The 15,387-nt window shown below is 35.8% G+C and overlaps 1 protein-coding gene across 1 annotated transcript; it reads right to left on the reverse strand.

Annotated features, from left to right (window-relative positions):
- Window positions 1-964: 964 nt before the first annotated feature.
- Window positions 965-8,978, reverse strand: LOC140334522 (uncharacterized). The gene is made up of 6 exons (XM_072416792.1): window positions 8,904-8,978; window positions 7,555-7,893; window positions 6,102-6,386; window positions 4,607-4,711; window positions 3,421-3,458; window positions 965-2,120 (listed from the first exon to the last, which is right to left on the reverse strand). The coding sequence occupies exons 1-6, from the start codon at window positions 8,935-8,937 to the stop codon at window positions 2,064-2,066; spliced, it is 858 nt and encodes a 285-aa protein (XP_072272893.1). The 5' UTR covers window positions 8,938-8,978; the 3' UTR covers window positions 965-2,063.
- Window positions 8,979-15,387: the final 6,409 nt, after the last annotated feature.

Here is a 15,387-nt window from a genome sequence, read left to right on the forward strand (position 1 = left end):
GTATCCCTGGGATAAAAACTAGAAGATAGTGGCTTCAATTACATTGGCCAGCAGCTACTTAACACAAAGCCTTGTGACGTTGCAAAGTTTTGGTGGGTCAAGGTTGCGTAGTAAAATATTTGGAGAGCCAGCTTTAAGTAAAATAAGATGTGGTGGTAATCCAGCCAAGTCAAGTGAGTTTAGGAATTCTGTTGGGAAACTGATGACCTAATCGGCATCTACAACGGTAATGATAGACTTGTATTCAGTGACTATGCCTGGTAACATGGCAAGTATTTGATTGATTATTTCATGGACATTTTTTGCAGCAAAAATGGCCCTCTCTCACAACCAGTTAAAATTGTGATAATTTTGTAAAACTGCTGGATAGACTGCATGTATTAGCTCTGCAATGGACAACACCAGATTACAGAAATCGAACAGGAATTTTATCTTGCCAGAAAACTCAACCGGTAACCTACTTTCTATGATTTCGAGTTGTTTTTTAGAGAAAATGAGAGCACTTTCATCCCCCAGATGTACTCTCATGTTTTGCTTTAAAGTTATCTGTTCCATATGTCCCCAAAAAGATGAATGTTTTAAACATGCGTGGATCTCATCAGCCGCTATTGACTTTGGGATGACGGGCAGAGTTTGACGAAAGTCTTTACAGAGGAGTACCGGAGGTCCTCCCATCAGGTTGTCAGGGCCTCGAGTGCTTTCTTGTGAGCCATGGGATGAATGACCATCTGCTCTTTCTCTCATTTCCTGTACTCGGGTCTCACTAAATCTGAGTCATATGTCCAGCAAGTTTGGTTGAAATGTGTCGATGCGTTTTGCAGTGATGACATACACACTTACATACATCCAAATATAGCTCTGACATATAGCACAGCGCTGTACAAAGATGACTGGTGCACTCACATGAGTCTCAGTCATATGTATAGCAAGTTTGGCTGAAATGTCTCCATGTGTTTTCTCCCCTTCTGATCACCCTGTGCCAATTTAAATTCGCCTTCTGATCACCCTGTGCCAATTTAAATTCTCCTTCTGATCACCCTGTGCCTTCTGATTACTTACCTTTTTCTCCGCCAACGAACTCTGTTAGGGCAGGGATCAGCTTGCTTACGGGTTCCGTGCTTTGCGGGGGCGCGTGTGCCAGCTTCTTCTCGCTGTGCTCTGCAGGAAGGAGGAGACACGCGCTGCAGCCAGCATCGAGGAGAGGAGAGAAGAGGAGACGTACGCAGGATCAGGTGAGTATGTTGTTTTAATTATTTTTTTAAACGGCCTTTGCCGTATAAGACGCACCCACTTTCCCCCCCAAGTTTTGTGTCTTATACGGCGAAAAATACAGTAAAATACATAAAAATTCAACAAAGCAGAGTAAAATACAGTGATGCAAAGTACCAACACAGATAACTTTGGAAGCCCTGTATAAATTCCAGTTACATCAAAAGAAAAGTCTTACATTTACCCTTCTTTAGAAAGCAGCCATGGCCTGGAAAGGAAAGACTGACAAACACACCAACTCAGGGCTAGAATTCTGCAAGTGGGTGAATATTGGACCTCAGCAGATAGATCATACTTCCACGCAGAGAGTAAGGGTTTCATTGTGATGTCTTTTTTTATTCCGGATGTGAATGCCTACACCAACAGTAAATTGTACACCTTGAGTGTTGATGCTACTGGAATGTATTTAGCTGATTCAAACTGAAGAAAGCTTGGAGATCTATTTATAAAGGGAATCAGACATTCCCTAGTGGAGGATCAATTACTGCCATTAAAGCACATAGACCTGGAAGATTCTACCATCAGGGAATGTTTGGGAGAATGTCTGATTCCCTGCTTTATATATATAACCCTTAGTAATGTAATATAAGTTCTTTTTATATTGAAATTCCCCCATCTTCTAGATTGTAAGCTCTTCGGGGCAGGGTTCTCTCCTCCTGTATCACTGTCTGTATTAGTCTGTCATTTGCAATCCTTATTTAATATACAGCGCTGCGTAATATGTTGGCGCTATATAAATCCTGTTTATTATTATTAATAATAATAATAATAATTGCAGAATCTTCATAACTCAGCTACATTCTCCTTTGGTTGAGCTGGTTCATATTCAGATGTGCATAAACAATCCCATCCTAAAAAAAATATAAAAAATACATTTAGTTGATGTTCAGTGGGTAAGTTGTGTTTTTTGCATTTTTGTTGTGTTGCTGTCCCACATTTCCCATATTGGGAACCACACACAGCTTAAAGGAAATCTGCCTGATACAAAGCGAGAAGATGAAAAACAAACCAAAAAACAGCAAAAAAAAAAACCTTTTCTCAGCTCTGCTAAACAACTTTGCTTTTATTTTTGTTTGTGCCCTATTTGGAAACATTCTGCTCACTTCTTTTGATGATTCTAAAGAAAGTGAAGGGAAAGTTTCCTAACAGGGTCATAGATTATGAATGTTTTAGACTAGAAAAATTTGTGTAGCAATGAGTGAACTTAGCAAGGATAAAAAACATTGTTTTCATGCAAATACATTTGCTGCAATGCAATCTGAATGCTGCCCACCATATAGTTGGTAACTCATACAATCCAAGTTGCTATTGTATGTAGTGGGCAACATTAACGCTTGCTGGTCTTACTCTTCCTAACAACCAGCCTATGTTAATACTACCTAATATGTGCGGAGTAGTCAGTATTCCCATTATATTGTGGTTGTTAGAGATGTTACCTCTCGCCATGGGATTTCTGCTGCAACCATTTAGAAGGCAGCGTGGGCAGCACCTCCTTTATTTGGTGATTGTTAGGGGCATTGCCACCCACTTACATTGAAAACAAAATACTTGCTATTATCCTGTTTTGATAAAAATCATTTTCCAATCCTTTAGCAACAAATGTAAGATTGAATTAATGGAAACCAAACTTCAAATATCAAATAAAATTCAAACCAACACTATGATAGACACCTTCTACAGACCTAAGTCAAACCACCCCTCTCCGCATACCTTCCCTTTGCCAAAGTCCTCCAGGTATAGGAGAAGGTATATCCACTCTTCCTGCCCAATAACAATGCAATGCTTGAGGCTTCCTAGGGATTATTTGGTTACCATGCCATGCATATAGCAAGGAGTCTTCAATTGGCAATAACTTGTATTGGGCTAAAGATAAGTTTTCACTTCGCACACGGTGGAAGGTTGGGTACATATGACAGGTTTGCTTTAATATAAGATTATGTCAAGTCTAAAATATGTGTCTGATTGTGTATAAAGCAATATTGGAGAGACATTTTCAACAACAGACTGGCTTTTGACTCATTTCCTTCCCCCTGTACCAAATTTTCCTGGTGTCTGGGAGCCATGTTTATTACCGGCGTTTTATTTTATAATATTATGTTCAACAACTGTACAAATATTTGTAGGTGTATTTACATGAAATTAAAATCTTACCGAAGTGTCCTGGCAATTGGCATCTTGAGTTTGTTTATCTGAAATAAAAAAATCATGTGTATGTAGATTTATAAAAAAATAGGATCTCTGATATTTTTGTTTTTAATAAACCTAAATAATAAATGTGAAAAATACTATAATTTACAAGCAATTGCAGCAGCAGGAATTTAAATGTAACCTTTGCGTAGGGGAAAATGACTGTATACGACCGTTATGCTATATGACCGTTTTTGCTATTTAAAATTGACTTAGGGATCATTTCTGTATAGGAAAATAGTCACTTTCCCCATAAATACTTAATAAGGGTGACCTGTCAGATCAACCTTTGTATAGATAATCGGTCATTTTCCTCATGAATGCTTCATGGGGATGATCCTTTACACCATTCTTTTTATTTACCTATGCAAAGTGAATTGTATGAACTTGTTATATACTAATACATGTGATTATTGCTAAAAAACAGCTTTCTACCATTCACGTTCCACTGAAAATGGGTTACAGCTACAGAGCTACAAAGTATAATCAATGCAATTTTAGATCAGTGTTTTTTGCACACAACTGTCCTTTTTTTTCTTTTTGCAACTCAATAAGCATCTCAAGTTCAGGGTTTTGCAAGCTTTAAGTGTATCAGAAAGTAGTTAAAATAAACATTAAAAGTATAGTAATGACTGATCCAGTTGTGGTGTCCCCTGTTCTGTGATGGGTTTTCTGTTCCCAGGGAGCTATGCTGCTGCTGCGGGCCTTTTTAAGTGCAGATTTTAGACCACAGATAGAGTGCTTGGTTTATTTTCTGGTACTTTTAACCATCTGTGAGCAAATGTATTATTGTAATGATTTTTTCTAAACATGTGACCTGTTGTTTAAATATTATTTAAATATTCTTTATAATGGCTTATTTCCAATACAGATCTGCTATGGCTGTTAAAACGGACTCATGTGCAGCATGTTTTATTATGGGTAGTTGGTTTTAGTCAGGGTTGATTTTGACTTTGCAGATGGCCAATTCCCTCTAAAATACTATATCAAGCAATAACTGTACAGTTTTACATTTCATATTATTATAGGTTTTAAATCACTCCAGCCAGCAAATAGCAATGAAACTGCATAAAGATTCTTATTTTTAGTCACTAATCTAAAATTAAAACACTCTTAAGTTAGAAGTCTTTGAATCAATGTAAACAATTACCTCTTTGCTTGTATGTCCAAATGAGATGACCTACCAAACCAAAGGGCAGAAGGAAAACAAATCCAAGGAAGATTTTACATGCCATGGTAAAGTCTTTGGACGTATCTATAGGATAAAAACAAAATAATGTGTAAAACAAAATATAATTATAAAGGATTGCATAGGTTTTTATAATTTAACATTTACATGCAAAGGTGTTTTCCCAACCTTTTTAGATTTTGGATGTTTTTTTTTCCTATCACTTTTCTTCCTGGTGCACATACCATAGTAATGCAAATCCAAAGCAGCAGAACAGATTGCATGAATTTCTATGAAAGCAAATCCTGTTTGGGTTGTTGGCAACATACTAAACTGTGTACTTAAAGATAAATTAAACCATCACATTCTTTATGGATAAGGATTGGGCTGTCTGTAAAAATTTGCACTTGCCATTAGTCTGCATGTGTGGTGGTGACACCAACCATTTGAAAGCTTGAAAGTTTTGTTGCATGCTGACATAAGCACACTAACCTTGAGTCATGCCTTGAATTTAACTGTTTTGGGAAACCAATAAATCACTGGTTGTGTTACAAGTCTGGAAATAGAAACAGTTCAATTACTCAATTGTTTTTACTTTTTTTTAAGAGGGGGGTACCTAGCCAATTTTGGAGCTGAAATAAAAATGTAGATTTTGGGTGATGTTAAAAGTATACCCACCTAATATTGACTCACATCTCCTGGAGATATCAGTGGTGGAAATTGCTAAGCAATAATTTCCAGGTCTGCCAAAAAAAAAACATCCCCATGATGGATTACTAACATTCTACTTTGGTGCATGAAATGCAAGAATTAGGGACACCACACAGTGGTTAGAAAAATTCAAAACTGCCAGATAGATATAAAAAGAGCAAGGAGTTTTCCACAGAAAACTTTGCCCTGGAGTCACAAAAAGATATAAGATCTGATAGGAAGACTTGGTTCACTATACCAGTGGTCACCAACCTTTTTAGACCTACGGACCACTAATTGCAGGGACTCCAGACCGTGCATGCTTGGGGAGCCTTGTGTCACTCAAAAGGAAAGAAACTTCCCCAAAGTGACGTCATGATGCCAGCTTGGGTCCAGAGACATAGCTCACCCGCTGCTCTGAACCTAGAATTCGTATGGGAGACTCTGGCCAGTGCGCAGACCACCAAAAATTTTCCCTCAGTTGGCAACTGCTGCATTATACTACCTAGATTTACTTATAATTCATGTCTGTCACTTCATCAGTTTGCTGTATTATCATGAAAAGAAACAGCAAAATGTTTTTAAAAAACTACTACACAATATTAAAGTATAGAAGTTATTATTCTGAAAGCTGTCATAATTGGTTAGACATCACCTGGTCATATAATAAACATAATGCTTATAAATGTATTTGAATTTTTATACTGTTGTTAAAATTTGTAAATTATGCTTAATGTAATTTTTATATATAATTTTAAAAGCATACCCTACAGCAATATAATATTACCTATTTCTTTTTTTGTCCAGTGTATGTGGACAGTAGAGGAACAGAGCCAGACTTCACAGGTCACGTGATTTCCATAGTCTTCGAGGTTTCTTGGAAGAAGGAGGTCTTGAAAAAACCAGTTACCTCCAAATATTTTGCTAGATATCATTCTACTCTTGTGCTGTGTTCCAGTGACAGCCAAGAGCATGTAAACTGTATGTAAAGGAGTATTAACTACACATGCCAGTTGATTAGTAGCATTCAGAGTAGTCAGGAGATAGATGGAGCTGTTCAGTGTGGAATTGTCTGAAGATAAAAAATAAATATATATATACATACACTATAATGAGTCTAATAATAGGCTAAACACAACAACATGTATAATAACAGTCTGTCTTTAAAATTAAATTTAAGTATACTTATTACTTATACTCTTCCAGAAAGTAAACCTAATGTACTGGCTGTGCAAGATTGGGTTCAGGAAAGTCCATCTATGTGCAGGTTCCTCTGTAGTAGATGTAGTAACTAAATTACTATGGTGAAATATGTGACACCTAAATTTGTAGTGACCTTTAGACCTGAACTGTCAACCTTCATGATACATTAACTTTCAGCACCAAAATATTTGTCATAGTAATTTTGACTTATGTTATGGGCATGTCACAGTAATCCTGCTTGAAACATGAATACCCCTACATGTAACTCTATATTCACTTGAATATGTTATTATGGATAATATTTGGTTTTGTAAGCAGAGATGGCAGAAGTGGTATAGAGGTACAAAATATACAGTAAGGTACCAGAGAATGCATAGTATGAGGTGTAAATAGTAATTAGTATATGAACTAGAGAAGGTGTCCCCAATCACTGGGCCAAGGATCAATATCGGGACCTAACTTTGTCAAACTGGGCCACAGTTGACCTTGTCAGCTACAGCATTCTTTACTGTGACAGGGATGGATATGTGTGGTCAGCCAATCACATAAGCTTAACGGGGTCTGCTTCTCCATGTATATATTGTTATTGGTGCAGGTTTGCTCTTCTGCAACCCTTATTTATTGTACAGCGCTGCATAATATGTTGCCATTTTATAAATAAAAAATAATAATAACAATATCATAATGTGCCAGCCATTAGTCCTGATAGCAACCATAGTAAGTGGATGAAATATTGGAGTAAATATACATAACTGTGACATAATTTAGTTTACCAGACACTTAAGAAACGGTTACCTTACTACAAATATAATAACTTATTTCCTTGGTTATCCTAAACAGGTGAAGTGTAGCTACTAATTACCTCAATGTTGTTGTTTAATTAATAATATGGTTATGTGCCAGGCTTTTATGTTCTATGATTGTTTGTTAATGGTGTCCTTCCCCCTTTTTTTCCCACTATACTGTACCTGTTATTTGTATTTGGATATGTTTGTTAAAAAAAAAACAATAAAATGTATTGAAAACAAATAACTTACCTCTTACAATTAACATTGTCCCATTGCTATATTTTTGCTGATTCACATAATGCATTGAACAGTAATAAATTCCAGAATCGCTTATCTGTATATTATAAATCTCCAGGTTTATCATATTTTTAGAGTTTCCAGTACATCCATATTTATGTACATCAGTCTTGTTATTACAGGCCTTAACCCGTATAGGACTTTCTGCAGGTTTATAATCCTTTCTGAACCAGAACATCATATCTCCAATTTCCATAGCTTCATTAGACATGCAACTGAGGACTGCAGTGGCCCCAACATCAACTGATACAAAATCCTGGGGCTGATACAGAACCATCCGGGCAGCGATCGCTGTAAAGAAGATCATTCAGTAATTATTATAAAATACCTCTCCCTCGCTCTCTCTCTCTCTCTCTCTCTCTGGGTTGGCAATTTATCCACATTTCAATTTGTATCCACATTTCTGGTGCTAACACTATGCCAAAGTAGTTTTCAGAAACTGAAAGGTAACATGCCACTTTTATCGCTATCTTTTACAATTTAAATCTGCCAACTTTTCAGTATTTTATCATCACGATATTGTTCATTGGAGGAGAAAAGGCACAGGTGACAGTTAAATAAAAAAGACAAATATTCACCAAGTTTACCATCTTAAATAGCAATTTTTTTATATATATATATATATATATTCTAAACCAAGTTACCAACTAACTGAGAATAGCACAGTTATCATTACAAAAAATATCTCTGGATTCTGATTGGAGATAATCGTGAAGATCTGTGGGGTGTTTATTGAGAAATAAGTGATTTAAAGTGAAATAAATTATTAGATGAAAAAATATATACCTATATAAAGTAAAACAATTCTTTAGTTGAAATAACTTAGTATTTTGACCCCACAGAGAGGTCTTTTAAAGGGTCCAATAGCTGTCATTTCATCTTTTTTGGTAGATTTCAAATACGACTTTTTAGGTTTGTTTTTCATCATGTGTTAAAGCATGTATATTTTGTTCCCTTTTTTACACTTATCAATTTGTAACCAATTTTTCACCATTTACATAATAAAAATTGACTTTTGAGGACAGATGCTCTTTTTGTTATTAGACATGATGACAGCAAAAAAGCATAAGTCCTTGTAATAAAGCCTTTCCTTTTCCACTGTCTAAAGTTTTGCAGGTTCACTGCAATTTACCAGATTTGCTCTACTTTGCTGGGCATGGTTGCAATCAAATTCCAAAATCAAGCCTGTTGATTATTCTCCTAGCAAGTTAATTATGTTCTTCTTTAAAATGAAACTGGTTCTATTTTATATTTACATTGTCATATAAAAAAACCCTGTTCTGAGAAAATAGTTTTCTTACCTTCAGAAATTAGGAGTAAATGGAAAAGTTTCATTGTTATTTGCCAGTGATGGTAGTTGTATACTGATCTTTGGTTTGTTCTGTTACAATAATACTTATTTCTCGGAAAGTCCACCTTCTGTTACACCCCTCCTTTTTTATTACATACACTGCTGAAAACATTCCGTTCTTACTTGAAGCTCAGTAAACTATTGCAGTGCCATGCTAAAAACATTTTTTTACTATTAAAGAACTTGTTTTATACAAGGTTTTACAAATGTGTGATTTGTATACTAAAGTACTACTATACTACTATTACTAATAACTACTACTGCTTATTTGCACCAACAATTACAATTGGAGGGCAAGCGTATGTGGGTTCTACCCCCATTTCTTCTCTGGTCCGTACGGTATTGACATACACAAAGCTTTTGAACTTTAGTAGAATGTTAGAAGACCTGTATAAACAACAATTTCTAAAAAAAAATAAAGAAATACAAAATCAAAACATCCTATGATAATAAAGGTGAAAAAATACAGATAAAGGGCAGAGTAGGGGGTTCTGGGATGGGATGGGGGAACAAAAGGGTCACAGAGGTGAGTGTTGCACATTGACAAAGCTAACCAACGTCCTCACATTAAACAGTAGGGTTGTAAGTCTGCCACTTCACTTCTTCTGTTGACCATTAGGCAGCTTATTGGATTCTTTTGGATAGGTAGCGCAACAGCCCACTGAAAGAGTTTTCATGATAAACTGACAACACTGCAGCTAATTGTAAAGCAGGGGTTTTGTATTGTTGGCCCTCAGGCTCATTAGGTAACAATTTAAAAAAAAAAAAAATTACTTCTGAATTAAAACAAACTACTGTTACAAAAAGTTATGGCAAAGCCAGAGGTCATGCATAGGAGATCAGTCAGCTAGGTGGATGATCCAAGGAGTCAGAGATTATGCAAGGGATGGTCAAACAGTAGCAAGGTTGGCAAAGGATTTTCAGAATCAAAAAAACATCATGATAGTTGGTACAACATTAAGCTAGTACGGTCCATGTGGCTAAGATGCCACATTCATACAGGTAGTGGCCAATCAGGGGTCCAAAATAATTAGGATCAGATGAGGTCAAGATAGCCTTGTGACAAGTCAGCTGGGTTGTGCGCGCTTCTGCCCCAGGCTGAAGGAGGGTATCTAGGGCTAGGGGAGGTATGAGTGTTCCTGTAGGAGGGTAGGGTTCTTGTTGGTAGAGGTGACTAATACCATTTCCTATTTTCTTTAGAATCTTTCCTTTATGACATCTAATCACTTCAGGCTAAATTAGTACAAAAGGAGTTTTTTTTTTTTGCTAGACCCCGACATCCAAACTTGAGTCTTCCAGGTTCTCTTTGCAGGACTGTATTTGGGAAAAAAAGTTGTGGCACAGTTTGAGAGAACAGCATGAAACCTCAAAATCTGCTTAAGTGGGGACACATTTTCCTTTTTTCCATATTCACCTCCACATTTCTAGGTAATTTTAGTAAGTGAACTGTAGGGATGCAGTGGATGCTTGCAGGAGTCCAACAGTTGTTTATCTTCCTGGAGACTTTTAACCATTGTCTTTTGCATGTCATCTATAGTGGATACACAGACAGCTCCAAAAAACATTGCAATGAAGGACAAGGCCAGAAAACACCTGCTGTATACTGAGGGCAAACTAACCCAAGCTATCGAAAAACCAGATCATTCAGATGAATTATCTGAATTAGCTAAATGTCCTATATTTAGGTTGATTTTGCAATTTCCTGAATTCAACAATTTCAAAAATGTACAAATGTCAAATTGAAAATTCTAATATACTGTATAGTAAGGGTAAATATGACAAGTTAATTCACAAATCATTAACATAGTGTGGTTTGAATGCCTTAAATCTGTAAATGTTTATTTTTATTAATTTTTGGGATTTATTTTTTTAAGTTGCAATTGGATCCCCCCTATTATTGATATAGTTTTTTAATGTTTGTGATACAATAAAATGGTAGTCCTTTACCTAGGTACCTCAAAAAGAGCCTTCTTTCCTCTTTCTTCTATTTGTTTTGATCCAATATATATTCTATAAAATTACATATAAAATTTATTATACTTATTTCCCACTAGATGGCACAGCTCTGGGGTTACCTTTAGTTTTCTTATGCTTAACTGCTTGTCTAAAAATGAGCCATCTGTGCACAGAGTTCAATACCTCAAGCTGAAACTTACACAGTAACCAATTTTACTCAATTTACATTGATAAAAATTCAAAGTTTTAAATAAAAAAAAATAATCAGTTTTACAAACTGAAAAAAAGTTTGATCTGACCATGAAACTTGACCTTTTAGTTCGATCTTTATTTGTAGTGTGTGCCCTGTCACCAGGATGAGGTTGGGGTTATAAATCAGGTGACAAACCTTATGCGAAGCAGTTTCCATCTTAAGCATGTTTACAATTTCAACTAATACCATGATGAAACATTTAACAGGATGTTGTTTATTAGTAAAATGAGTTTCCAGTCATTGTCTAGCCACAGTCAAAATTTAGAATTATTTGATGGCCACAAGGTTAGCTATTTTTTCATTGCTTTACTGGAATTCTGTTTTTTATTTATTTATTTATTTTTTTAAATATTTGTATTAGTTCTTCAAAGGAAAAATTCTTGTAACAACATTGTAACAGAAAATAATGAATTGGACACAAAATAGCGGTAATAAAGAAAATAACAGTATTCAAAATAACAGAGAATCATTGGGATCAAAATGAATAACGCAATGCGCCCAGTATAGTACAACATAGTATAGTACAGTTACAGAATGTGTTCAACAGCAATCCTCCCCCCTCCAGTCCAGAGTAAGAAACAAAAAGAAATCACTTTTACTGTAGAAAATGTGGTGATTCAATAAACATAAATCTTCTAAACTGTGTATCACAGTGGACTCTTATTGGCTCAAATTGGCCATGGAACAATATGATACTAACAAAGGATTGGGGGAGCGTTGCTCAAAAGGCCATAGGCGTACCAGGCAGCCATTTCAAAAGTAGAAAGAACTCTTCGTATGTCATTTGGTAGGGTAACTATATATGATTCCCAGACTTCAAAGAAACCCCCAACCCGAGATTCCTTAGATAAGGATGCCTCTATCCATTCCATTTGGAATACAAACCATAACTTTTCAAGAAATAATTTGAGTGAGGGTGGGTTCGATAGAATCCAATTATACAGATGGGTCTTTTTTAGCAACCATTGAATGTATTAAGAGATGTTTGCTGAAACCTTTAAGGTGTACTTCCCCAAATATAGCCCATTCGGGAGTTAATGGTAGATAGTTCATCAAACTTCCAAGTGAACACATTACCGCCATCCTCCAAAAATACTTAATTTTGGGGTAATTCCACAACAAATGGTATAGATCTGCCTCAGGGTTTCCACATTCCAAACATTGTAAGGAAGAGCCTAGTCCCATCTGATGGTAACGTAGTGGTGAAATATATGCAAAGTGGAAAAGTTTTACCATCATCTCCCTGTACATTGAGGAAGTAATAGTTTGCCAAGCTCTGCGGAAATTTAGTAAAATCTGGCTAGGGGTGACTTCTGGAAAATCTCCTGTCCATTGATGTTAATTGAGGTCGTAGAGTGTTGTCATACTGATTTCATGATGTGAGGTAGTTTTTAGTCTGTGTTTCTATTAATAATTCTATGTACTGTATATTGAAAACTAATAAAGTTTCCCTGGCATTTTATATTTAATATGTTTAGGATGATAGATACCTAAAAAGCTATGTATCTGTTTTTATGTAAAGCTTTATTGTATATGGTATAGTGTTCTTTTTGGAGTACATGGTGGGACATACTTAGTGTATTGGGGTGGTTCCTACTTTTTTTTGTTTGATTTCCTCCCTGGTTGGCATAAAGACCCTATTCACCAAACTGCTAAGTCGAGTAATATTGTACAATGTGGGGTGTAGGACTTCTAAATATGAAGGGGGGCATTTTCTGCTAATAGCTAATACAAACCTCCTGTACCCTACATCATTTCCGCTTCAACTTGAGGATTCTTAGGGATGTAGGAAAGTATTGGCCCATTTTTATTCTTTTTATCAAAGTGCTATCCCCCTAACTAGTGGCTTAGGCTTATTTAAAAAAAAAGAAATATAGTAATGTTAAAGTAGTCTTGTTGGGATAAAAACATGTAAAAAGAGCCTTAAAAAGAAGACAATGAAGCTGCAACTTTGTTTACAAATAGGGATGAGCGAGCGAGTTTTTAAAACTCGATCACGCAGTGAATTCGGCTGTTCTCGCTTACAAGATTGGTGTTACAGGCACTCTATACCAAGGTAGAAAAGTGTGAATTTGAGGTTGAACATATTCATTTTTGGGATCCATCACATTCAATTAATCCAGCCAAGGTTTCCACATTATTAAACTAGCCCCAACCCACTAAAGGAATTACTGAGCCTTCTGGATTTCATCAACTTTTATAAAGGTTTATCAGAAACTTCTCCTCCATTGTGTCCCCTCTGAATGAGTTTATTCTTACTTACTGGCTTTTTCCTTCTGTTTCTGGTGCATTCAGATGTTCAACGACCTTTCTTTTTGGAAGTGAATACTGATCTTGGCGTGGAGGCAGTTCTTAGCATTCTAGCATACCCAAGTGTTTGGGTGCATTCTTTTCTCTAAAGTTTTCCTATGCAAAACACTACTATGATATTGGTAACCAGAAACTTTTGGGCATCAAGTTGGCATTAGAAGAATGAAAACACTGGTTGTAGAGGATGTTGCACCCTACAATGGTAACCATAATACCTTTGAGCACATTGAGTGGGCTAATTATCTTCACTTATGTTAGGCTTGGTGGGGCTTGTTTTTTTCCTGATTTAATTTCCTTATTACCTATAACCTGGGCTCCAGAAACACCAATGCCAGCAGTATGATTAAATATTTTTTGAGGCCTAGTCCTGTCCTGACCATGTTGTGGACCCTATCTTGCCCGCACATCTTTCTTTGTGGTTGCTGTCCTCCCCATACATCAGCTTCTCTTGACCACATTGACCCAGTTGTGTTCTCATCAGTCTGATTGCTTGCCTGGCAAACTCCATGACACTTATTAGAGGTATTCCAGCAGTTACATGGCTCCACAATGCCAGAAACCCAGGTGAGAAGAAAATCCTTCTGCTGATTGGTTTGCTTGCCTTTCCTTTCCAGACAAGCCAGAGCATAAATTAAATCTTGCCCACTGTGTGCATTAAACAAGACCCTTCAGCTGGCACTCTTCCAACTTTAGAAAGGCCTGGTCTCATGTCTCTTTGGATTTCACCTTCAAGTTTTCTAAATCACATAGCTTTATTGACATTTGGGTGGCCGTGAAGAGCCCATTTTGTTCTCAAGGAATTCCCTATGACTAAAGCTTTGCCCCAATTATGATATATATTTGTATATTTATATATATTGTAGCAAGATGAAATAAATGTAATTTGCATAATACAAAAAAATATATATATATATACACACACACAAATTCATTCATAGTGTTGCTTGAATTTGCCTCTGTTTGGATATATCAACATCAACTGTGCAGAGGCCAATATAAAGCCAAAGTTATGGCGTGAGCCTGGTGAATGGTGAACTCCTATCCACTGAGTACAGTACTGAGTAACCACCTCCAATAACACTGTCCAGACTTGTAGCCCAATACAAATTCCCAACTAATGTAATTTTCAGGCTTGAACAAGAATTTGGGTTTTTAAAACCTCCAAGTACCTGTAAAAATTTGCTTTGAAAAGCTTTAGGGCATGCTTACAATAGTACTGCATGGACTGACTAAACTGGCAAATGTTTTTAGGCATATGAAAGGTTTTTTTTACAGGAGTTTCAATTTAAACAAACAAAAAAAAAAAGAACTTTGCTAGGCGTTTCAAATTTTCGCAAAAAAAATTCCTAATGTCTAATTTCTTTTTACCACTATTGTGAACTTATCCTTACTGATATAAAAAAACACATTATTTTTAGACGTAGGCACATTTTTAAAAGCGTTAACATTCTTACAAAGACAGTCACTGTCCATCAGGAGGTCTTACCCACATCTTCCTCACAAAAAAGCTTTTTTTACAACCTTATTGTATCAATTATATCATAGGGAACATTTTATATTGCAATATTTTCCTTCTACATATGTGTATTCTTCTTTATGAGATATCATACAATCTTTTACTTTTATCATAATATTATATACTGTCTTCTTTGGGACTAGTGTTCAGTTTTACAGCTTTACAGCTTTTCAAAAAAATATATAGACCTGCTAAATGTATGGTTCATTACATTGTAAGGGTAGTAAATCTTATTTATATTTTTTTGTACTTTATTCTCTTTTAGTATATTAAAATTCTTCAATAAAAAACTACACTAAAAAAAAAGTTTTCTATAAAGGTAAAATTAAACACATTTCAATTCAAACTAAAAGTACAGTACATTTTATAGGGTAGGTAATAGCTGTGTGTTTGCTTGCA

This window comes from Pyxicephalus adspersus, chromosome 7, assembly GCF_032062135.1.
Source record: "Pyxicephalus adspersus chromosome 7, UCB_Pads_2.0, whole genome shotgun sequence".
NCBI lineage: Eukaryota > Metazoa > Chordata > Amphibia > Anura > Pyxicephalidae > Pyxicephalus > Pyxicephalus adspersus.

Bases quoted from the DNA above. Each gene is read 5' to 3' on its own strand.
- LOC140334522 (XM_072416792.1), bottom strand. From the start codon at position 8,937: ATGAAACTTTTCCATTTACTCCTAATTTCTGAAG. The intron at 7,894-8,903 runs GTAAGAAAACTA...TCTTCTTTACAG, and splicing joins TTTACTCCTAATTTCTGAAG to CGATCGCTGCCCGGATGGTT. The intron at 6,387-7,554 runs GTAAGTTATTTG...TTTTATCTTCAG, and splicing joins GACAATGTTAATTGTAAGAG to ACAATTCCACACTGAACAGC.